This window comes from Epargyreus clarus, unplaced genomic scaffold, assembly GCF_041222505.1.
Source record: "Epargyreus clarus isolate Ecla_fem2 unplaced genomic scaffold, WU_Ecla_fem_2.2 ptg000001l, whole genome shotgun sequence".
NCBI lineage: Eukaryota > Metazoa > Arthropoda > Insecta > Lepidoptera > Hesperiidae > Epargyreus > Epargyreus clarus.
Window position 1 is genome coordinate 12,279,076 of NW_027332209.1, and position 25,477 is coordinate 12,304,552.

The 25,477-nt window shown below is 34.4% G+C and overlaps 3 protein-coding genes across 3 annotated transcripts in view; 1 reads left to right on the forward strand and 2 right to left on the reverse strand.

Annotated features, from left to right (window-relative positions):
- LOC140750604 (xanthine dehydrogenase-like) overlaps positions 1 to 3,832 on the reverse strand; it is a 39,091-nt gene extending 35,259 nt beyond the window's left edge. Inside the window, exons 1-7 of the mRNA XM_073084292.1 lie at positions 3,673 to 3,832; positions 2,265 to 2,425; positions 1,640 to 2,064; positions 1,340 to 1,563; positions 1,136 to 1,238; positions 539 to 666; positions 43 to 333 (exon numbers count right to left, since the gene is read on the reverse strand). Of these exons, the coding sequence (XP_072940393.1) occupies positions 43 to 333; positions 539 to 666; positions 1,136 to 1,238; positions 1,340 to 1,563; positions 1,640 to 2,064; positions 2,265 to 2,425; positions 3,673 to 3,765 (1,425 nt within the window). The 5' untranslated portion in view covers positions 3,766 to 3,832. The remainder of the gene's footprint in view (positions 1 to 42; positions 334 to 538; positions 667 to 1,135; positions 1,239 to 1,339; positions 1,564 to 1,639; positions 2,065 to 2,264; positions 2,426 to 3,672) is intronic.
- Positions 1 to 25,477, forward strand: part of LOC140750682 (pancreatic lipase-related protein 3) — a 58,366-nt gene that overhangs the window by 15,192 nt on the left and 17,697 nt on the right. The window lies entirely within an intron of this gene.
- On the reverse strand, positions 9,247 to 24,168 carry LOC140750317 (xanthine dehydrogenase-like). The gene is made up of 16 exons (XM_073083809.1): positions 24,057 to 24,168; positions 22,888 to 23,057; positions 22,357 to 22,517; positions 21,569 to 21,996; positions 20,253 to 20,476; positions 19,110 to 19,212; positions 18,433 to 18,560; positions 17,106 to 17,396; positions 16,734 to 17,021; positions 16,107 to 16,606; positions 15,707 to 15,890; positions 15,405 to 15,600; positions 14,555 to 15,318; positions 14,062 to 14,254; positions 11,896 to 12,006; positions 9,247 to 9,336 (listed from the first exon to the last, which is right to left on the reverse strand). The coding sequence occupies exons 1-16, from the start codon at positions 24,094 to 24,096 to the stop codon at positions 9,266 to 9,268; spliced, it is 3,852 nt and encodes a 1,283-aa protein (XP_072939910.1). The 5' UTR covers positions 24,097 to 24,168; the 3' UTR covers positions 9,247 to 9,265.

Sequence of the window (25,477 nt, forward strand, 5' to 3'; positions counted from 1 at the left end):
GAATTACAGTAATAAAGAATAATATGTAATAATCAGAAATACCTTATAAAATAGAGAAACAGCAAGCATTTTTCGATAAGCGGCTGAAGGCTCAGTAGGTTCCTCTTCTGGGATAATTTCATGAGATAAACTTTTCAGGCACATCTCTAAAGTTTCTTCACTGAACAAAGGTTTGCCTACTATTATTTTTTCAGTTTCTTGTGCGTGAATAAATTTTGATGAAATATTTCCGAATACAATGGATGCATTTTGAATGACGTCAGTGTTGCATTTAAGTTTAAATAAAAAGCCAGCATTAACAATGGCATGAGCATTTTGAGATCTAGGCATAATCTGGAATAAAGAATATTAGTTTTAACACAACGAAAAATAAAATTATCCGTACTAATCTTTAAAATAAGGGCAAGTGACAGCTCACTGGCTAGTTTACTAATGGTCCAAGATCGCTCTGTAGGAATGGACTTCGACTTTTTTCATTAATTGCAAATGTATTTTTTAAGCAATTCTAGTATAATCTATATTTATTAACAAGAATTACCTTGTATGTCCTAACTAAATTGCATGTGGACAAGGGTGGTAGCATAACATTCAAAATGACCATTCCTCTCATGTCACTTTTTAGGAACTGCGTTAAAGATATTCTCTTTACAGTGTTAACTCCACTCGCTGGTGAAAAAAAAATCATGGTTAGAAGCTTAGAAAGAACCTCTCTACTTTAATGCATAATACTTGGTATTCCAACTCAATTTTAAAAGTTTCTTTAATTCATATCAAGATAATGGTTTGTTAATAATTCCCGGCTGGCTACTTCCCGCTACTCGTCAAGAGATGGCGCCTCGAGAATTCTGGATCACACTATCGAAGTTTAATAAACATCTTGCATATATACAAGTTTCGAAGTGAGATTGTCGGAGCACGGCCCCTGGGCATGATCACCTAGCGCGGCGGGAGATCTCCCTTTGCCAAGTAGTATGCATTTCAGGAGAGGAATCCCAAGTCCGTACTGCGTGGTTTTATTGATGACGGAAAATATGAAGCAAAACTACTTAATGTTCATCAATGGGTTGATGATGATATTATATCTTAGTAGAATTCAAATATTAATAAAAATGTTGAGTCTATATTATATGCTTACCGATAGTAATCATACCACCGACTGTTTCGAATAGCAAGAATAGGTCCGACGGAAAAATATTATTCAGATACTTTAAATATAAATTTCCTCCAATCGTGCCGATCTGAAAATATTAAATAAACATTCAAATAATATATATCAAAATTTCTTACTCAAATATTTACTAAGAGGTAGCTAACGATCGGAGAAATATATTATACTTACATTTCTCACCGGTATGTGAGCGACTAAGTCCACATGATCAAAAAATTGCTTGAGGTAAAAGAAATCCTTATTTTCTGTTGACATTTTCAAGAAAACTTCCATCATTTCGGTCAATGACATACCAGCCCCTATTATTAAATTTACATCCACTGTAAATTTCTTTAACTCTGCTACACTGCTAATGTCAATGATTGTAAAGGGATAATCAACCACATGATACACTCCTGGAAAAAGGTAAGTGTCATTGTCTTATACATTCCTCAATTTATATACGAGTACTAACTTGTAGTATTAGAGTACCTTGTCCAGTATTTCCAGCAATCAGTTTATAATCACTACAATTATTTATAGCTTTAAAAACATCTGATAAGTGATATGCTTTAAACCACTTGAAATTAGCGCTAGAAATAGTCAAACTCTCTTCATTATTTAACAAACACCAATCTTCTTCTTTAGTTTCATTAGAAATACCAATAATTGAAAGATCTGTTTCTATGTCATTTATTTTATGGACACACTTCTTTTTACATTCTACTCCGCATGTTTTAAACGTGTGTAAATCTTCTATATCAATAACCTTATCGGTTAGTTTTATATCAGCATCAACAGCGAAAGATTTGAAAGCATCTGCAATGGGTCTGTAGCCAGTACATCTACACATATTGCCAGCAAAGGAGTTTTCAACTTCTGCAGCAGTTAATTTCTTTGCACTCGAAGTGTAAATACTGTAAAAAGAATACGTGTGATTTTAAAGAATATTTGATCGTGTCAATAGCATTTAAAATTCTTTATTATTATCTGTAGAATGATATTTAAAATTAATATTATTTTATGTTTGAATGTACTTTTGTAAAGTCGTTGAAAATCTGTGGCTTTCGGGTAATCTTACTGTATTTTATTAACATAAATAGGTTTATATATTTACCAATACATATTCATAACCCATCCTGGAGTACAAAATCCACATTGGGTTCCATTGAACTTAGCTAAACGGCTTTGTATCTCATGATATCCTTTTATCCTATTTCCAATCCCTTCTACCGTGAGTATTTCCCAACCATGACAGGATAGCACTGACACGAGACACTAAAATAGAGACGATATTAATAACAGACATCTCTTAATGTGACGTTTAATTAATTGTACGATATCTAATAATGAACTATGACTTATGTAATAAATGCTTTACCAAATAAGTACCTACGAGTAGAACTGTTAATAAGTCAACTATAGTTATTAAATAACATGTAGCAACATGTAACAAATGTATATAATTAAAATCAGACTTCATTACCAATTCAAGTTATTAGTAAATCTTTCTGAATAAATACCTCATCAAATTTATTGTAAAATACAACTTTTAGAAACTTTAGAAAAAAACATGTATTTGGCTTATTGATTTAACCGAATTACTTGTTCTAACAACTTCATTGTCTCGATTATCATATAATTTTTACATTTTGTGGTAACAATTACTCAAGATTAACCTCAACTCAAATGTTAACAATACATATAAAATAGAAAGATTAGTAATTCTATAGTATTTCTGTCATCATCATCACCATTATTGTCACACTGCTGGGCACGGGTGTCCTCTCAGAAGGAGAAGGATTGGGCCATAGTCCACCGCACTGGCCAATTGCGTGTTGACAGACTTCACATACCTAACTTTGAGATTTTTTTTTGATAACACTCTCAAGTATGCAGGTTTCCTCACGATGTTTTCCTTCGCCGTTTTAGCAAGTTATAATTAATTTATAATACGCACATAATTTCGAAAAATCAGAGGTGCGCGTGATTTGAACATCGGACTCCTCGATCGAAAGGCCGAGTTTCTTAACTACTGGGCTATCACTGCCATTTCTATACCGTTTATATAGTTTCTACCGATAGAATATCATTATACTTAATATTAATATATCCTTAGGGATGTACCACTCATAAAGTAGGTCGCTGATGTCAAAGAATATAACAATAACGTTTTACGACACTTGCAGATGCTTGCGCTTATTTATTTCCCTCGACAATTGCTCTACTCTATGATTTATAAAAAGAGACCATTGAATAAGAAGGAATTCTTATTAGGAAATGAATGTCTTAAGATGACTATTTTCATTGTTATGTTTAAACAATAATCTCATACAGTCATAATCGTTGTCGCCTTTCTTGGAGTAATAAGTTTCCTTAATTAAAGTTAAACCGACCTATTACAAAGCTTATTACAAAACTTTGACTTTATCGTGTTAGAAATCTTTATCATTATTTGTTTTGTCTTCATCTTAACTATCTTTATCAAAGTTTGTTTGTTTACTTGTAAGTATTAAGTTACTTACTGAATTAACGGCCACAGTCTTCAGTTCATTAGTAAATGGTGCAGGAATACGAGCTGCTACAATGCACGCACCACACCCTCCTTCATGGCACATTGCTTTCGTCCCACGAAGATCTGCTACTGTCCGTATATACTCGTTCAGAGATACATCTGGTCCGAACTTACCATCAGCTAGAACAACATAGGTATGTGATAAGTGGATATTGTTTAGATTGTTTTTGTGAACAATCTTTGCGTAAGCTTAATGCTTATTATAATAATTGTGAACGACATAAAATAATTTAATTCCATAATGTTGTTTTGCTTTTATTTTTTTAGGTTTTGGATATCTTACATACAATTGTTTAAGGCTTGAAGTATGTTCAATGATGTCATTATATTTTATTGTTCGATAAAGTACAAAAAATAAGGATACATAAAAATGCAAAAAATAATTTTCAAAAACACAAGTATACGAGACGTCTACACGAATGATATGTGTTTTTCTTTTTTTCTTGTACCTGTATTGTGTGTGCATAAATAATAAATAAATAAATTATGAAACATTTCTGAGGGTTGTGTATAATTGTATAAAGAGTTCAAACTATAACATTTTATGCATATAAGCAGATTTTTGAAAAGGTTCAGAATGTGCAAAATATCAAATAGGTAAAATAAAAACAAACGCTTTGTGCAAATGTAAGTATTACTAGCTTTAGCTGCAAAGGAAAACATTGTGAGAAAAGAACAAATACAATGCATAACGTAATGCAGAAGTTTCAAATTACGCATAGTTACGCCAGAGAATATGTACCTATGTTGTAAGCAAGTAGAAGTTTATGAAGATGGTAGAACTCTTTGTGCCTATTCCTGCCTCGTAACAGCAGTGTTAAACGCTGCTGTATTCTGGCTTGATGGGTGTGGGAAGGGAGAAATACTCTTCTGAGACGTTCCAGCTTAGTCCTCAGGAGAAGCGGCATAACCGTGGCCGATCTCAGGTAGGAACATCTAATCTTAACTGGGGTTGATTACAAATGCTCATGGACGACAGTAGCCATTTACCATCAGGTGGATTGCATGCTCGTCTGCCATTCCTATATTATTGTAAACAAAGTAGCTTAAGAAGCCGTTTAATTACCAGCCTAGGCTCTAATCTTAAAAAATGTTTGCCGAAACACTCATGCATGTTTAATTGTTCAAACTAAACTAAACTTAATTATGATGAGTTACAAGATAAACTCAGCATCTAAAATGAGATGCCGGAAATAAAAGACACGTGAAATAGAGTTAACCCAGTTTAACAAGAGTTATTTTTCTTTTAAAGGGATATGAACTTAATTAAATACTTCACGTAGTTTCTGAGTATTTTAAAGTAAATTATTCGTGAGAATTGTTTCAAATTGCGTGAAAGTTTCGAATAACAAAGAAACAAATAGATTAATGATTCGTTAAGTGTGAGTCGGGCTCGCGTAGATAATTCTGTATAATTTACAATGCTTGATGTTAAAGTGATTACTTATGGTGGTATGAAGGGTGATAGAATCAGTACCCTTACCATGAGTTTTCAAAACATCTAACAATTTTACGTTACGTTTACTCAATCCATTATTCTGTCCCGTTTGCTTAAGTAGACTGAGTAAACGTAACAATAAGTAAGTGCTCAAGTCTTTTTGTCCGCCTCACATGTTCGCAAAAAAGAGAGACAAAACATAAAGCGCCATTTTGTCAATTTCGACATTTAATGTTACGTTACTGACACTATAGTTCTGATACAATCCGTTAGGGGCGCTGATTGGAATTTGTATGAGTAAATACGTAAATAAATACCAAAACAGTCATATTTTTCAAAACGTAAAAACTCATGGTAAGGGTACAGTATGGTTCAACGGTTGAGATACCACCGTCGTACGTATTTTTACGTTTTTTTTTATAATATAAGAAAAGCAGACGAGCATGCACTCCACCTGATGGTAAGTGGCTACTGCCGCCCATGTACATCTGCAGTCAACCCCAGATAGGATTAGATATTCCTACCTGAGGTCGGCCACAGATGCGCCGCTACTCCTAAGGACTAAGCTGGAACGCCTCGGAAAAGTCTGTCTTCCTTACCACACCCTTCAAACCGGAAAACAGCAGCGCCTAACAATGCTGTTATTAGGTAGAAATAGGTGTGGCGGTGGTGCTGCCGGAGTCGAACCACAAAGGGTTCTACCACCTTCGGGTAAAGACGTTTTTGCGTTTCGGTGGAAAGGCGTTGCCTGCTGACTTACATATAAGGCGTTCGTCATAGCCCTTACATAAAACTCTTGTTCTACTTTTACTCTTTCGATAAATACGGAACCCTAAAACTGCAAAAAAAAAAAACTTATATAATATCATTACTAACCTTCAAACTGTTTCCCGTTTATTTTTAATATTATTTTAGCCATTTTAATTATTAATATTACTTCACTTGTTGACACGTCGAAGTAACACTACTTTGCAAATTTTCTGCCAACACTTGTGAAAGCTAACTTTAAAATTGTAAATATAATTTTTATGTATTTCAAATATCTAATGAAGGTCACAAAAGTGACTATAAGTAAATGAGACACAATTTTAATTTTAAATTTTCGAGGAATACTCGTACCTTGTTCGAACTTTTAAAAATATTCTCTGATTTTTTTCTAATATTGTGACTGTGTCGTTTGTCGTACCATTTTATAATACTGCAATAGGTATGGTTGTTAATTTCGACATAATAAGCGCCTTTTCTCACTAACGCTTTGTCGAATCGTTTGCGATCCGGTAACTCGGATACGGTTTACGGATACTCCTTTTCGTATTGGAACAAGATTCTCTGTAGACTTATAGATAGTATAATATAGTACACGCTAGAAATGGTCTTATTATATTTCTACCTGACTACGTAAGTTATTTAGATTACAATAGGGTTATCGAGTGTTCGTAAGAATGTATATCTCATTCTGTGTCATGTTCTTCAGCTCAAACGACTTGATATATTTTACCAACTTGCACTCCGAACACAGCTGAATACCTCACATGTTAGATTCGTCTAAATTATGGGACGTCATAAATTTAAATAGTCAGATTTTTGCTTTTTATAGCTTGTTTTGATGATTCGTGAAGATTAGTGTTCTAATGTGAAGTAACCCTTTTATTTAACTTCGATTGACACGAACTTCCATTATATTTGCATGAGGTGTTCAAACTTAACCCCGTTAGTTAGCAAGGCATTTTTATCGCAATTCGGATCGGAATCGGATTATAGAGAGTTTATTACTAAGAGATTTTACTGGAGAATACCTGGGGGGTTACTACCATCTCGTAACACAATATTATTTTAATTTTACTTTTACTTTTTTATATAAATTTTTATTTTTGACATTTACACACTTAAATGTTTTAACTAAAAATGTTTTATGTTTTTTTTTTACTTTTTTGGCACGAAATTTAACTTTTAAAGCAAAATATGACAATTTTGTTGGTTTTATACAATGGATAAGCGAAAAAATAATAAGGTTTTAAGTTTGTTCAACTGTGTATGACGGAATATATTACTGTTTTAAGGAGGAAATAAAACTTTCCTGAACTATAATGTTTTTTAAAAGATGGTGATAAGCCCCCTGAACGTTATGAGATACTGGACGATAATGCGCAGTGACCCTAATATCCATCCCCACATTTTTCTCAATGTAACCAATCGAAATAAAAAATGGCCCTAATTGGTGCTAATAATGCTAGCGTAGATAATTTTGCATTTTGACTTAATACGTAAGGTCAATTTGTGTAGAAAATAATTGGACATGAATTATGTTGCGGTGTTGACAAATTCACATGGTTTTATTAGTCTACTTAATTTGAAATGGTTGTTGATTCCTCCATGTGTCATTTTTGTAAATAGATCAGATTCGTCTCAAAGGGTCAAAAGTCTGGGGTTATTTATGATTGATTAAAAGAATTACATTTGTCTACAAATGGTATTGAAAGAATTCATTGGACAGATCAGTCTAAAACTTTATATAGTTGCAACTCTCACTGCTTCGTATCAATGTCATCGCCAGCCCATTACCATCCCGCTTCTGGGCACGGAGCTCTTAGAGTGCGGTTTAGGCTTTAGTCTACCTCGCTGACCAAATACGCATTGATAGACTTCACATAAAGATAATTTGTTTTTGAGATCTCCCAGGTATCCAGATTTCCTTATGATGTTTTCCCTGATCACTTAGGCAAGTGATAATTAATTTCTAATACGTATTTACACTAGGCTGTTACCTGATTAGATGTAAAACAATACTATGACAGCCCTACCAAATATTTGAGATTCACGCATCTATTTGCCGTTTTACTAGATTACTAGCTGTGTGAATAAGCCTCATGATAGTCCTCTACTAGGTAATTGTGTGTTTAAGACTCAATAATTTACGTATTGTTTGCGGATTTTGATAAATACAGGGAATTTGCCGACCGGATAATCGCTATGAATGTGTTTTATGAATAGTTAGCGAAGGTTAGGAAGAAGCGACTTGCGGCGTGGACGAGGCGCATTTTTATGCAAAGGATACCTTTTTAATAGGTATTAGTATATTTATGTCCATGTACTTTTCGGAACAGAATAGACGTACGTATCCTCTGCTTGATGTAAGGGGCGCCTAAGAGAACTTCCAGGTTTGCGACCAGCAAGAGTGTAAGTTCGAACCGTCCGGATACTGTGGAGGACAACGGTATGTGTGGTCGCATACCGTTGTAAATCGTTGAAGGAATAGGACGTGCCGTGGTTCTCCATGACTGAGCCCGATTTTAAGGCAAGTCTAAGCCCTAAATTATTATTCGTCTGATATCAATTAAAACATCTCTCTACCTCTTAATTAATTGTTTAGTGTTTACTGTCTTGTCTATTTTATGGTAAGTTGTAATAAACCAAAAAATGGAATTGGGTTATACCTGACTTCGGCCACAAATGCGTTGTCATCCCTGAGGACTACGTTGTCCAATCATTTATCCATCCATCCATCATGTGTCTCTCAAACTTAACAAACAAACAACAAAGTTTATTTATTATGAAATTATGTATTTGATACATTGTTGTAAAGAAGAATTACTATTTCATCATTAAGCAGTGTTAATATAATTTAATGACTATGATCTCGTCTTTCAAATTATAACGGACATTATACCAGTTACTAATGGTCTCATTAGTTACAAGGTAGCAAGGGTTAAAGGGATGAAGACAAGGGTTGGTGAGGTCAAGGGATCTTTGACATGGGGATTTAGAGGGTAAAGAGTTACATGATTAAACTAATTATGGAATCACATTTTTAAAAAGGTGTTTTTATAAGTAAAAAAAGTTTAAAAAAAAACAATAAATAAATATGTGTATGTTTAAAGACAAATTGGACTTTTTGTGTGAATTGCTTGATCAACAAAAAATATTTAAGGACCAATGTTATAAATAATTTTACAAGAATTATTTACTCAGTTTTTTATTAGTACCAGTATTTATTAGTATAGTATTTATTAGTAGTTTGTTTGTTTATTTATTAGTATTAATTCTCTCAAGAATGATTAGGTATTTTGCTTTTTAGTAAGTTATTCGACTTTATTCAAACAAACACTTATTTCAGTTTGAAATGCTCAAACTTGTGACCGACTGCCATGAAAATGTTCTCAGCTGTGCAGGGATTTTCTGAAATAAATATAACTAGTTAGAAACAGCGCTCTACTGCTAAAATAAGTATATATTTGGTTAGCAACTAAGTTCCCGCGATTTTTAATTATAACATGTCGAATAACTTTTAGTATGTTATTTTAGAGTGAATTTTTCAAATCTGAAACTATAAGAATTAGAGGAAACGGCTGAAAGGAGTTACGCGGCCGATTTTGATAAAAATTAAAATTGCATCATTCGATTTCTTAAAAATCTATTTCCTAGTCGGAAATTAAACAAGAAAAATAAAATGTTCGACACGTTCAATGTCTGAAGATATAAACGGGTAACGGGGAGCAACGTCCGTTAGTTCTAAATCATAGATTTATCCATATGCTTAGACCACAGCAGTTTTGGTCAAGGCTCAATAATTTTATAATACAAGAGTAGCAGACCAGCATGCAGTCCACCTTATGGTAAGTGCCGCTGCCGCCCATGGACATCTGTAATAAACCCCAGATAGGATAAGATAATCCTACTTGAGGTCACAGATACGCCGCTACCCCTGGAGGACTAAGCTGGAACGCCTCGGAAAAGTATGTATCCCTTACCACAACTCTCAAACCAGAACACAGCAGCGGTTAACACCGCTGTTATGAGGCAGAAATAGGTGTGGCGGTGGTGCCGCCGGAGTCGTACCACAAAGGGTTCTATCACCTTCAATTAAAGTCAAACCAAGCAAAAGAATTGAATATATTCCAAACACAACCCAAGTCGAAGCTACAGGGGTGGTCCTTAGAGGAAATCGCGCTAGTATCCATTAAAAGTTGAACAAGTGCGTGAATGACTTCAGCGAGATCGGTGCTCTAGGGACGACTGAAGACTTTGTTTTTATTTTGATCGAGTTCGTCGAAAAAAGGTTCTTAGGGTTCCGTACACAAAGGGTAAAAACCGAATTGTTATAGGTAGACAGTTAAAATTGTCACAATGGGTTTAATTCTATGACAGCCCAATTATTTGGTAGCAAACTAAAAAAAAAATATGAAATTTGGGGGTAAAGGAACCCTCCATATGCGAATTCGACTCGCACATGGCCAATTATTACTTTACTTTATTTAATTATTACAATTATTACTTTTTAATAAAATAAAAGAAGGAAGCAAAGAAAAGCGGCAAACTATTCATCGTTTAAATTTTTACTAGCGTTTAAAAAGTAACAGACTAAACTAATTTTAAAAAGTAAGAAAACTCAACTTTGTACTTAGCGCTACAATGACTATAGTTAAAATGATATTCTGTGTTGTTATTTACATAAATTTAATCATAGTTTGACATTGTTACAAGTATTAATTAAAACTATAACCAAACTTTATGTCTTTAATGAAACAACGCTAGTCAAAAAGTACTCCGAAGAAAGTTATCGTAGAATACATTTTGGTACATAAAACTTAATACATCCAAGTTTATTAAAGTTTTCCCATTCAAAATTAGTTACATTTGATTAAAGTTAATTACAATATTTAACATATTCAAAAGCTTTTCAAATTCCAATCCCTTTCTTGTGGTCTCGTTGGTATTTGGAAAGAAAATTCGTGCTTTTCCAGAGCCTTAAAATTTTTCATGTATGGTTGAAACATTTAAAAAACTTTACAATAAATTTGGAAAAATACCTCTATAATTAAGTTTGCTGATGATTTGTTTCATGCGAGTTTCATTTCATTTGAGATATATTTTCAGTTACATGATATTCAGCATATCTACTGCGGAAATATTTTTGTTTGTCATAGCGTCCTATTTTCATAAATTTTGAGAAATTATGTAGCTATTACAGGCAATAAGGTGTTATACGAAACGGGGGCCCGGACATTTTATTATTGCTTTACAGCTTTACTGAGTTTTAGCGATGAGCTCCAAACTCAGCCGGGTTCAGATGGGCTGGAAGGGAGGGATGAAATTTGATTAGGTACCATTGCCGCTTCCCTAGACCGTCCTACTTTATTAAAGGGGGGAAAAAGGGTTGCAGACTATTGCCGGATTCCTGGTCCTCCACCTGTTGTTAAATGAAGATTGCGGCAGACCGATCAGTTCTTGCCAGGAATCTCGGATTTGGATCCCCTAAACCCTTCCCAGGGCCGGATTTAGAGATCTAGAGGCCTTGGGGCAACAAAGGAGTGGAGGCCCCCTGGCCCCAAATTATTTTCCGAATAAAATGAACAATTTTTTCAGTTGAGTTTTTCAATAAATATTTTATTGTGAAACGCAGGTAGATTCTTCTAGTATTCATGTTTGTACAAAGTACTGTAGATAAAGGTAAAACAGCGAAAAAAATATCAAAGGAAAAGATTTTTTTTACTAGTTTTTACTAGTCGGAATTAAAAAAAAAATCCAACGTCTCTATCGTGGGGGCCCCTCTTTTGTGGAGGTTCCGGGGCTGCTGCCCCGGTTGCCCTCCCTTAAATCCGGCCCAGACCCTTCCTAATACACACCCCTGGTGACTACGGTGAAATGTGATGGTTTAAATTGTCAATATATCGCCTTTGGTGTATAGCTATTTTACTATGTACCATAATTGAAGTAGAACGAACTGCATAATTTTACCTATATCTAACCAATCATCTGGGTAGCCAGCATCCAATCGAGCGGAGATCACGGCAGCCCGAAGAGCGTGTATCACAGTAGTCGTCAAACAAAATGCCGGTTCGCCGGTAGCTGGAACATTTATGAATGGCAATTTAAATAAAGATAAGTTTTTTTTTATGCCAAGCAGTCATAGCCTAGTGGTTAAAAAACTCTTCCTCTTGATCGAGGGGTCCGAGGTTCAAATCCCAGGCACGCACCTCTGATTTTTCAAACGGTCTTTCGTCACTTGCTTAAACAGTGAAGGAAAACATCGTGAAAACTTAACCTAAGAAACGTTTAAAAAATGTGCGCCACCAATACGCACTTGGTCAGTGCTGTGGACTATAGCCTAATCCTTTTCAGTCGGAGAGGAGACCCGTGCCCAGCAGTGGGACAATAATGGGTTGATGATGAATTATTTTTATAAGGCGGTCGAACGATACGTGTTTCGACTCCAGAATCGCTCTAATGCTCCTAAATAATTTGTTTGTTTCAAAATCATTTACTTAATTAGTTGTAAATTTATAAAACACTTTTAGACCCATCTTCAAATAAAACTGAAGGTATATTGGAGCATATTGCACGTTTTAAAATACTGATAAGTGCAAGCAAATAGGTAGTTTAATAATATAGCAGACCCATATAAGATCAAAAATCCCGATAGGTATAAGTACTGTAATCCAATGATAGTTGACCCCATTGACTTCGCGTGTGAAATAGCTACTATACAATTTTCAACGCATTCGGCGTAGATTAGTACGGTCTGCACAAAACGCAGGGCTTTGCACACTTCGGTCTGAGTACATAGTTGGTGGTAGGTGGTAGAACCCTTTGTGGTTCGACTCCGGCGGCACCACCGCCACACCTATTTCTGCCTAATAACAGCAGTGTTAAGCGCTGCTGTGTTCCGTTTTGAAGGGTGTGGTAAGGGAGACATACTTTGAGGGTTGATTACAGATGTCCATGGGCGGCAGTAGCCACTTACCATCAGGTGGACTGCATGCTCGTCTGTTACTCCTATATTATATAAAAAAAAACAGTTATTTATATAAGTGAAAAACTTAGCAAATCGCACGTATATAATGTAGTTTACATTGTACAATAAGAATTGAAGCCGCAATCTTTCTAATTGTTACATTATTTGTGAATAAAGAAAAGATAAACAAATAAAGTCACGCGCAAACAATATTGTATAACAATCTAATATAACAGTATGAAGTAAATTGATACTTAATCATATTGTTTTCTTGCTAACAGGAAAATAACAAGAAACATGTGATACTGACGTAAGGGATAAGATTTCTCTCTTTGATTTTGAAGCAACAATAACATTAATTGGTCTTTACATAATGGTTGAGACATATCATGAAAAAAAAAGTTATAGCTTTAGGGTCCAAAGTTAGCTTAAAGCCTACCAGCGACGGATCAAGAGTTCTGACCGCCCTAGGCTAATTATGAAGACGCGCCCGCATCGTTACGATATACCTCAAAAGTAATATATTCGTTTTGACTTTGTTTACTAGCATGAAATTAATAGTGCCGAAGACACAATTTCGGTGCGCCCCCCCCGATCCTCGCGTCCTAGGCTGCAGCCTAATTAGCCTAAGGGTTAATCAGGCCCTGAAGCCTACTATCGCGTTTAAATAGTTAACGCAGTAGCAGTAGCTGCCACATTGTTGGGAGACTATTTCGTAGCTGGTGCATCTATACCGACAGATACACAATAGACTGTAGACAGATTATTAGAATAAGATCAATTATTTACTGTCGGTTGTTAAGAAACAAATTAAACGCCCCATCGCCAGTGCCTTAAACAACAACAGCTTTTTGGCAAAGGAAGCCGTGCTCCAACAGTCTCAGTTTGGAGCTTGTATGTATGCAAGATGTTTAGAAAACTTCGATAGCGTGATTCAGCAGCGCCATCTCTTGACGAGTAGCAGGAAGTCCCTTAAGCTTAAACGATAAGATGGCAGCTTTAGCTACTATAGTACAAACTGTAGAAGTCAATGGGCGGTCGATGGTCATCCTTAGCGTTCATATGAAACGACAACTTAATACTAGAAAAAATCGGTTGTAGTGGTTGAATTTCACATTGGATATGATTCTTCATAAGTTATCTTACGTTACTTACGTTATCTTACTTACCCTTAGAATTAAGCAGCCCAGCTTCATTCTTGCTATTCCTACGGAAGTAGATCCTCATGTCAGCTGGTATGTCTTTTATGCCTGGAGGTTTGTAAGTCCAAGTGCGGTAGGTCAGCAGCTCTCCTGTCGAATTGTCGTAGACGAGCTTCTCTGATGTCCAGTATCCTAGGCCCATTACTAAAGCACCTTCTATCTGAAAGGAGAAACAGATTTTCTGTTTAAAAGTAACAACAAATTGAAATAAATCCAACTGCTCAAACATATAGAAATGAAACGGGAAATAATGTACCCCACGTCATTTCTACAATTACTTTAAGCGAATCCAATGACATATCATATTATATTATTATCTGTCAAGGCATTTGGGCTATAGGACTTGTCAAAGAACATATATATGTTTCGAAAAATAAAATATGTAATATTTTTGTTAAAATAATATTGAGTAACGATAATTATTGTTATTGATTATATTAAGTTTTGTAAATAAACCTACCTGACCAACATCTATTTCTGGACTTAAACTCCTACCGACATCTTCAAGCAAATCAATTCTTCTCACTTCATGGTTTCCGGTTAAAATGTCCACTTCAACTTCAATTATACATACTGCGTACACTTGGTATGTTTGTAATTCATCAGGGCGACTTGAATACATATATGTTGCTTGTAGGTCCACTCCAGATTGATATGCTTTTTGAATGAGTTCCTCCCATGAAGAGGTACCATCTTTAAGTGGTTCTAGTCTCTTTAGCAAAATTTCACAAGCTTTCATAGTAGCAAATGATACACACTCACTTCCAATACTACCTCCTGTAGTCATTGTATTTGGTGAAGTGAAACTTGTACTGGGCTTAATACTTACTTTATCTACGGGAATTTTAAGTGTGTAAGCGCATACTTGGGCTACTTTTGTATTCAAACCTTGCCCCATTTCAATACCCCCATGAATGATAACTACCGATCCATCTCCGTAATATATAGAAACTATGGAATTATAGTTTCCAAAATGGATAACATCATAAGTTAACGGTGATAATTTTATACCTCGTTTTCGCCATCTATTTTGGTTGTTAAATTCTTTAGTTTCTTCCAATCTTTTATCATATTCTGCGTCTATTTTGAACTGATTTATCATTTCCGGCAAGGGATTGTTTTCTTTGACCATATTTGCTAGTCGAACTTCTATGGGGTCCTTACCCGTTGCTTGAGCAATACGTTCCATCATGTACTCTATCATTGCTACTCCTTCAGTTGAAGCTAAAAATAAAAATAAGTTTATGACAATTCCAAAAATTATTTTGGTTTTGAGTAAAAAGTTATTTAGAAAAAATAAGTTTCTTTACCAGGAGCACGACACCACGTATTGGATGGTGTATCGGTAATCACACTGTTAGCTTCCACCTTCCATCTTCTGGAATCGTAGCAATTCTTAAAATGTTCAACAGTCATGGGTGAAACGGTCTCATTAGATGAATTGCCGTTATCTTGATAGAAGGAATTTTTAAGATATTGAATCTCACCATCATTGTTGACACCGACCTAATTAAAATATATAAGTAGTAAGTAAGGAAAATATGATTTATTGTAAAATAGATACCTTACGCAATGAATGTAAAAATATACACAAAAATTATTTGATTCTCACTTCAAAATCGCAGCAAGTAGGTATACGTTTTCCGACAACTTTCATATTGGTCTCTAAAGGTAGTATAAATCTGCAAGATTTTCCTAGTAAGTGTGAAACTAGGGCAGCCGAGCACGCTATCTGCATAGATCGCGAAATCTTGCCTCCGTATCCACCTCCCACTCGGCGCACTATCACATTTACACTGTAAAGTAGAACTACATTAGGGTATTGGTTTAAAATGGGCATCGTAAGAATGTATGGTACAGCAAAGAATATACAACAACTGAAAGATTAATTGAATAAAGATTCTACATTGTCGTTAGTGTTACTAGAGTAACTTTCTGAAATCTTTTACTGGCATTCTAAATCTTTTTTCATAATCTTATTTTTTTTGATATTACGATACAATATTACAAACCTGTTTACAGGGACATTTAAACACTGCGCAATAGCATTATTAGTTAAGTCTAACCACTGCGTTGCGGAGTAAACTTCAATCCCGTCTTCAGTGGGTCTTACGACACAGGTCTGAGGCTCCATATAATAATGATATTGGGCTCCAATATTAAACTGTCCTTTTATAACATGTTTTACGTCACTACCAATTTCTGTCGGTTCCATTGTCCGATCATTTACCACTCGTTTAGTTTTCTCTGGTGAATTTAAAACATCATGTATTGTTAATAATGGGTTATTACTCTTTATGATTGAATATTTCACCTTTACCAATTTAGCTGATTTATTTGCAGTTTTTTCTCTGTCCCCCACTATGATTCCTACTGGTTGTCCGAAATATTTAACTACGCCTGTGCATAAAATATCTTCTTCAGCTGTCATAAAGGCAACGTTCGTTGGTGTAAAAGTATTTTTTCCAGGAATGTCTTTAGCTGTATAAAATGCTATGACTCCAGGAATTTTCTAAAAAAGTAAATTGTTAACAATTAAAAGTTAAATAAAATGTCTAGAATGCAATCTGTGATATTTGAAATGCAAAATAAAAAGCAATAATGAGTAATATTTATATAAAATAGTCGTAACAACTTACAAGAGCATCAGTTGCATCAATTTCAGATATAACACTTCCAGGCTTTTCATCTGCCGTTACAAAAGCAGCAAAGACTTCATTGGCCTGCGTTGGCAGATCATTCGCAAACGTCGCTTCACCACCGCACTGAACTAGCGCTTCTATCTTCGGTATCGGTTGATTTAGCGGCCACAAGAATTTATCTGTATCGAATATTTGTGTACCTTTCGAAGTTTCTCTCTTTATCGTGTTCCCACCAGATCGAAATTTAGGATCGATTTTATTATTTGGACATGTATTTAAAATAGCCTACGGTTTTATAAAATTCGATGTAACTATGGACAATAATTTCTGAGCAGAAAAATAAAATAATGATTACTTATATTGACTTACTTTATAATAAAGCGCGATTGCTAGCATCTTTCGATAGGCAGCCGACGGTTCAGGTGGAGCTTCTTCAGGCTGTAATTCTTCAGATAAAGTTAATAAAGCTAATCGTAAAGTTTCCTCAGTGTATGGATCTTTTCCTACAACAACACTTTCAGTTTTAGTTGCATGGATGAATTTTGGAGATATACCTCCATACACTATTGTCATGTTCTCTAGTAAGTGTGAATTGCGGTGGAACTTCATCATAAATCCTGCGTTTACTATTGCATGTGCGTTTTGTGATCGCGGCATAATCTGCAATTATAAATAAAAAATCATTTCGTCAACCGTTTTGTTTAAATAGTTTATTTATATTTCGTCAATATTGACCAACTTAATGTTATCAATAACAAAAACTTCGAAAGCTTGCAAATGAAAATTAATCTGTTCCTTATGGCCGAGTTTCGATTAAAGGACGAGAACTATTTCCATTTATTTTAAGCGACGCCGTAGTAATAAGTACATCTATATCTGCTTCGTAAAGGCGTATATCATTATTCAAATTAAAGCAACCCTTAGGGTTATACTGTTCACAAGTACTTAATATACGACTTATTAAGAGTCACTGAGCCGTTATATCTCGTGGTTTGAAAGGAACGTTAAATAGAAACTCCTTCAATTCATTCAGTTAACAGAAAATGTGCCGTTCCATTCAAATTAAATAACGTTTTAAATGAACGTTTAAATTCAAATTAAATAGGTTCTAAAACTTGAAACTGTTAATACATTTCTTATCGTCATTAAAATAAATTGGGCTATATAATAATTACTTTTAAATGATTGTATAATAGGCTTGAATACACTCAGCTAAGATCATTAACTCTTACTGCCACTAGATGACTACCTAGCCAGGAATATAAAATTTTATTTCTAGATTCAGGGAAACCCTTTGTGACATGTTGGCGTTCCAACCCTATCACCACATCATCATCATAAACCCATTACTATCCCATTGCTGGACACGGGTGTCCTCTAAGAATGAGAAGGATTAGGTCATAGTTCATAGTGCTGGCCAAGTATTGGTACCTTTGAAAACTAACCTTTTAAGCGTTGCTTTAAAATTAGGTTCAAAGTTAGGTGACCTGCGTTCAGTTCACATAACTTTTAAAAATCAGAGGTACTCTGGATTTGAACCTCGGACCCCTCGGATCAAGAGGCCGAGTTTCTTAACCACTGCTTTTTTCCACAACTTGCACAACGAAACGTGGCTCGTTAATTGTATTTACATTAACATTATTTGGTATTGGTACCCTTATTATTATTTGATATCTCTTAATAAGTAGCTACCTACCTTGTATGTTTTCACTGTACAACATTGTGACAGCGGAGGAAGCATAGCGTTAATGATTACTTTTCCTTCCATGTCAGTTCCTAAGAATTCCGTGAGTGTGATAGTTTTGCGCTTGTTAACCCCTTCCGCTGAAATAAGTTGAACAAATGTGTTTTTAATAGTCGTCGCTATTACTGTTCCTATACTGAGCACGTGTCTCTCAGAGTGAGAAGGTTTAGTATACCGCGATGATTAAGTGCAAATTGGTACACGTCACACATTGTTTTTTTTTTTCAAATAACTCTCAGGTGTGTAGTTTCCTCACGATGTCTTCCTTCACTGTTATAGCAAGTGATAATTAATTTCTAATACGTATGAATTCGTATACCTACTATGATGCACGAATCAATCCGATAAAAAAAAACAACACATAACTTCAAATTACTTTTGTAAAGCTGAAATAGGTGTGGTATGGAAATCCGCAGATGGAACGCGAAGGATTCTTCTTTTACTGTAAGTTGACGTGATGATGGTGTAAAATTTGGACAAGGATTTTGAGTATATTATTCCAACTATCACGTAATTTGTACCAAAAATAAGTTTACGAGTGGCACCAAATTATTTACAAAAAATGACATCAGCTTTTGTGATCAATTAAAGTAATTACGACATAAATAAATCTAGCAAATTGTACCCACCGATCGTTATCATGCCACCGACAACTTCAAATAGCAGGAAAACGTCGGATTGAAACTCATTATGCGTGTGTTTCAAATACAGGTTTCCGCCGATTGTTCCCAACTGAAAATGACAATTTAAATATGAAAAGATGATTACGAAATATGAAGTTTGATAACTACATGTAAACTTTGTTTTTCAACTGATGTTAAGTTTTATGTTGTAGGGTCGGAGTTTTACAAAAGGTTGATCATAGATACGCTACTACAGCTGAGTATCCACCAATAATAATGACCAACATATCTTTTTAGCCTACCAAAGATCGCAATTTGACAATTTCTAGTAGGCACAAAACATATCTTTCATACCGCACCGTTGAAACCCTTACCATGAGTTTTTTACGTTTTGACAAATATGACTGTTTTGGTATTTGTTTACGTACTTGCCCATACAAATTCCAATCAGCGCCCCTAGCGGATTGTATCAGAAATGTAGTGTCAGTAACGTAACATTAAATGTCTAAATTGACAAAATGGCGCTTTATGTTTTGTCTCTCTTTTTTGCGAACACTTATTGTTACGTTTACTCAGTCTACTGGAGCAAACGGAACAGAATAATGGATTGAGTAAACGTAACGTGAAATTGTAGGATGTTTTGAACTCATGGTGAGGGTACAGAAGACAACAACGCTTTACACTGCTATGTTAGGATAGATGTAGGAGTGAGATCGGTACCGTTGCAGTCGGACAATTGAAAAACTTGTTTTGTTTGGGCGGTACTCAATGGTGGCAGTGCATTGGTATATTTGGATTAGTACAGTGGCCAGGATATGTAGTGAGAAATTGTTAAAGTCAAAACTAGTACATGGTACATATGAGCAGAACCCCAGGCAGAGCTAGTTACAAACAAAATTATTTTCCTGTACAATATTTTGACAGGCACTGTAAATGTAACTGAAACCTAACACAAAGATTTCTAACCCACTTTGGAAAAAGAAAAGGTTATATGTTACGAGAACCTTATATTTTATTTTAGTCGTTATCTCTTTGGAAATTACAACTTAATATATACAATTTCTGTATTTCAGTACTTACAAAAAGGCAGAGAGAATTAGAGGTGATGTAATTAGAGGTTCATAAATATAAATTGCTCTTATTACTTACATTGCGCACAGGAATATGTGCTACTAAATCCATGTGATTGTAGAACTCTTTTAGGTAAGAAAAATCTTCATTTTCTTGAGAGAGCCGTAAGAAAATATCCATCATTTCTGTTAATGGCATACCAGCTCCAAGGATTAGGTTGACATCCATTTGGAAGCCTTTTATTTCATTTAAATTGTATATGTCAATGAGATTCATTGGGTACTGCGTAATGTGGTAGACTCCTAAAATAAATACAGAATACATACATACATCATAAAATAAGTACAGAATACTTACATACATCAGATAATTAATAAAGCTGTTTGGTCATCGGATACAAGTAAAATAATAGTAAATAATAGTAATGCAGTAGGCCATAGATTCGTAAAGATTACTCACTCCTAACAAGAAAATGTAACCAGTTTTGACAATTGAAATTGTTACTGTCATCTATTTTCGTGTTTGAATAATATTAAAAAAATGTAGTTTTTAGATCATTTACGAATGAAATGATAGTTCACCGCACTTTTTCTTCGATTTCGTGTTTTTGCACCACTTAACTGCGCATTGATCCGCGTAAATTACGCCATGACAGCCATTAAATGGCTGACAGAATTGTCAGCCGTTAAACCATTTAATAGCTTCCTTCAATTACATGGCGGTGAGATATCTATACTTATCTATGCAGTAGGCATACATCGTGTTTGGAATCAAAATAATGACAAACAAGAAGATGGGATACAATAAAAAATGCATCATTGATTTAACGTTTAGTAGCATATTTTTCTGTAGTATATTTTTCTTACACTATTTTTAGTAAATAAACACCTCTTTGATGATTGAGGAAAACGTGTGTTTCCTTTGTCATTAATCGGATATAAATTGTTTCTAAACGGTGTTCTTATACTAGAACAATGCATTTTGATGTCGTTCTCAACCCATCATTGTTTCACTGCTTGGTATGGATCTCAACTCAAAATGGTTTTAGGTCATAGTCCACAGTGCTGGCCAAGTGCGAATTGGCAAACTTCCTTTATGAATATTTTTAATTGACTCTCAGGCATGTAAGTAGGGTTTTTCATGATATTATCCTTCACAAATTAAATTTTATATTAAAAAAAAAACGCGATAAAAAGTAAGAAGTGAATTTCATTAGCGTTTTTTAGTTTGAAGTATTAAATTAAACAACGATTATAATTAAGCTAATATAAACTTGAAGACTGGAACACGTATAACATTATTCATATTCATTATATTTCCTGAGGTTCTGATAAAATTGGTGGAATGCTAGAAATTATGTCTGTAATAGTAATATAGTACCAAACTGAACTTACCTTGACCAGTATTTCCAGCAACTAGCCTATAATTTCCATTAGACATAGCTTTAAACACTTCATCTAAAGTATAGACTTTGTACCATTTGTAAGTTTCGCTTTCAACGACAAACATTTTATTCTTCGGATTTTCTATGATACACCAAGTTTCATCATTTATATTTCTTCTATAATTTTTCCCATTTCCAGGAACGTTACAATGTTTATCTTTATGAGAGCATTTCTTGTAACATTTGACTCCACAAGGCTTAAACACCCCTAAATCTTCCAAATCTGTTAGTTTATTCAAAATATCTGTATTGGCGTCTTTGGCAAAACTTTTGAAAGCATCTGCTATGGGTCTGTAACCGGTACAACGACAAATGTTGCTAGCGAAGGAATTTTCTATCTCTTTTGATGTCAGTTGTTTATTCTTAGATTCGTAGAGACTGTAAGCAGGTAAGTCTGTTGTAGTCTTAATTTCCCTAGTCCTAATTTATTGATGTCTCTGGTCGTGGTTTTGCACATTTGAACAATTTGACATCCTAATTCCAATTGAAAACTTGATTGTAGGTAAGCTGATAAGAATTACATGTGGCGGACAATGGGCATACATACAAATGGCAAGTGTACCATTGCAATACGGGAGTATGGATATTGTTTAAGTAAAGAACGCATAAAATTGATTTATGTCCAATGAGATAAATAGGTACAACTATTCAATTTTTAAATATTAATGGGATAAATTGGGGACAAGGGAATTTTAAAATTCAAAAATGAATGAACATATAATTTTATACAATACTTACCAATACATATTCATGACCCATCCAGGAGTGCAATACCCACATTGGGTTCCATTGAACTTTGCTAGTCTACTTTGGATCTCATGGTATCCTATGGTCCTGTTTCCTATCCCTTCCACAGTTATCACCTCCCAGCCGTGACAAGATAACACTGAGACGAGGCACTGAAATTAAATTAACTTTTAAGATAATAGTCTTAAACTTTTAAGATTTAAGTCTAAATTAATGAAGTGTTCCATCATATTAGGAAAAATCTGGCACCAGATTTCTGGATTTATTTGGATTCCATTGCAGATGATCCTGAGTGACTGTAACTCCTTTTTGCAAAAGATTGTATAATACCTCTGTAAATGTAAACTTCAAGAACCGGTACCCTTTTTAGGGTTTCAGACGAGATTCTTTGTTAAATCATGTTAAAGACAAGTCTGGTCTGATCCATCTTACTAAGGTCTTACTTAATTAATTAGCTGTACCTTCTTTAGCTTTAAGTCTTAAACTTTTCGAAATAGGACTAGTTCAATCACAATATCTTACAGAGTTTACGGCCATGATCTTAACTTCATTGGTCGGTGGTTGTGGTGCACGGACGGCGACCACACAAGCTCCACAACCTCCTTCATGACACATCGCTTTGGTTCCACGAAGGTCTGCTACCGTCCTTATGAACTCGTTCAGTGATACATCTGGGCCGAAAGTACCGTCCACTAAAAATAAATACTTCAGGTAAACCATCGCCATACATGACTCCTAATTAATCTATCATTATTTTACCGAGAATGAGGTCCACACGACCTATACTCTGATTCATAATTAGGTGTCCAAAATGTAAACAAAAGTAGTAGTAGTAGTAGTGGTAGTTTTTATTTTTGTCGATATTAAAGTAATACAACAATAATAAAATAATAATCTAAATAGATTAAGATTAATTCACATTTTCTAATATTTATATCACCTCAATTTCGTTCCATACAGTAATAATAATAAAAAACAAAGTTTATGGTAGAAAATTAAAATGTGATAATGGTAACACAATCGGAATCCAAGACATTTCTTGTGCTGTCACTTTTAAGTTTCTAACTGATATTATTAATTTTCGTGATTGTGATCGAACTCTAATGTTTTCTCGTTTACATAACGCGTTTGTTAAATTGTGCATATTTGTTAAATTTTCGTTTTTTGTTGAGTTTGTTAAAGTTTTTGTTACTTGTTAATTTTGACAGTGACATTTCTTTGTTTACATTTTGGACACCTAATTATGAATCAGACTATACGAGAGAACAAGTCTCCACACTGAAAGAGAGAGTTTTAGACAAAATTATAAGCTTACTAAGTGCAAATTAGATTCATATACCTCTAAGAAACTGGTGCAAAACTGACTATACATGTACTTTTTTTTTCAATGTATTAATTTACCTCTACAGTAAGCTATGATTGCTTTTTGCTTTGATTCAATTTTTTAAATAGTTTCTTGGAGGCTATCCAAATTGATACTGTGACAAGTTTCATTTAAACTTGTTAATACTTTTCCCTTAAGATTGTTAGTTAATAACGATCTGTTGTTTTAAGTCTGTCATTCGTCATTGTCGTCAGATTGGTAAAATATGTTAAGAGTAAATGAACAAAGATGCCTTGGATGGAATAGAACTGCTATATTATGGTGTATTATTGTAGTTATAATTTTATTGAAAAAATTACACACTTACCTTTATATTCTCTTCCATTTATTTTGAAATCGATCGACATTTTAATAGTTTAAATTTATTTATGACTAACTCATATGCCACCCTCGAATCGAATCTTCCTTCTTGAAAAACTAAAAAGAAAACAACAAGGTTGAAGGTGGTAGAACCCTTTGTGGTTCGACTCCGGTGGCACCACCACCTCACCTATTTCTACCTAATAACAGCAGTGTTAGGCGCTGCTGTGTTCCGGTTTGAAGGGTGTGGTCAGGGAGACATACTTTTCCGAGGCGTTCCAGCTTAGTCCTCAGGGGTAGCAGCGCAACGGTGGCCGACCTCAGGTAGGAATATTTCGTCCTATCTGGGGTTGATTACAGATGTCCATGGGCGGCAGTAGCCACTTACCATCAGGTGGACTGCATGCTCGTCTGCCACTCCTATATTATAAAAAAAAGGTAATTTATTATTACGTTAACAAATGGAACAATATTATGTGTACATTTGTAGACGAATATTAACTGCTTCTATATCGACTAACATCATAATGTAATGAAAAATGAATATTTTTTTAATTATACAGAAGTTTCATATATATTTTTTATTTAAAGTTTTGTTTAAAGGTCAATACTGAATCTTCCGACATTTGTGAATTTACATAATTATGAATTATTGGAATTATTTTATCTTTGCTTGTGTTCTCAGTCTTACGTTGGGATAAGATAAACAAGTATTCAAATATAGGTATTTATTTTTGGATTTTGAAGTTACCTCGTAAACAATGGAAATCATAATCTTGTTTTGTGCGTCTGTTTGATTGTGCATCACAGATAACTATAACAATAGAGAATCATTCCATACATAATTATGTATGGATTGAATACTTTACATACATTTAAAATACTTATCAGACTTAAAACACGACTACTTATATGTTTGAATAAAATTGGTTAAATAAAACTAGATACTTTGACCTCTCCCTTACTTGACAATAATTGGGGGGTCAATGAAAATGGTCAATAACAAACAAACTGTAATCCATACGTACGAGTATAGTTGCGCGCAAAAAATAGCACAACAGTTAGGACTCCAGATTTCAGGTCAGATTTCAGATTCCAAATCATAAAAACAATTGAGGAAAGACAACAGTTAATTTTAAAACTGCTAATTTGAAAGATTATCATCAGATTTGACTGCATTTTTATTAGCTCTTATTGCTATTTTGGTAACAAAGGTTATTTAATTTTGGACTTTTATTCATTTACCGACAGAATGACGTTGTGAAACGTAAAGAAAAAAATATTTTATCAGGTAAGTACGAGTATATAGATTGCAACTGTAACTATTTCATGTCAAAAGAGATTTCAAGATTTATCCATATCCATACATATCCATATGGATAGTATCCATACATAATTATGTATGGATTACTGATGAAATTCATATAA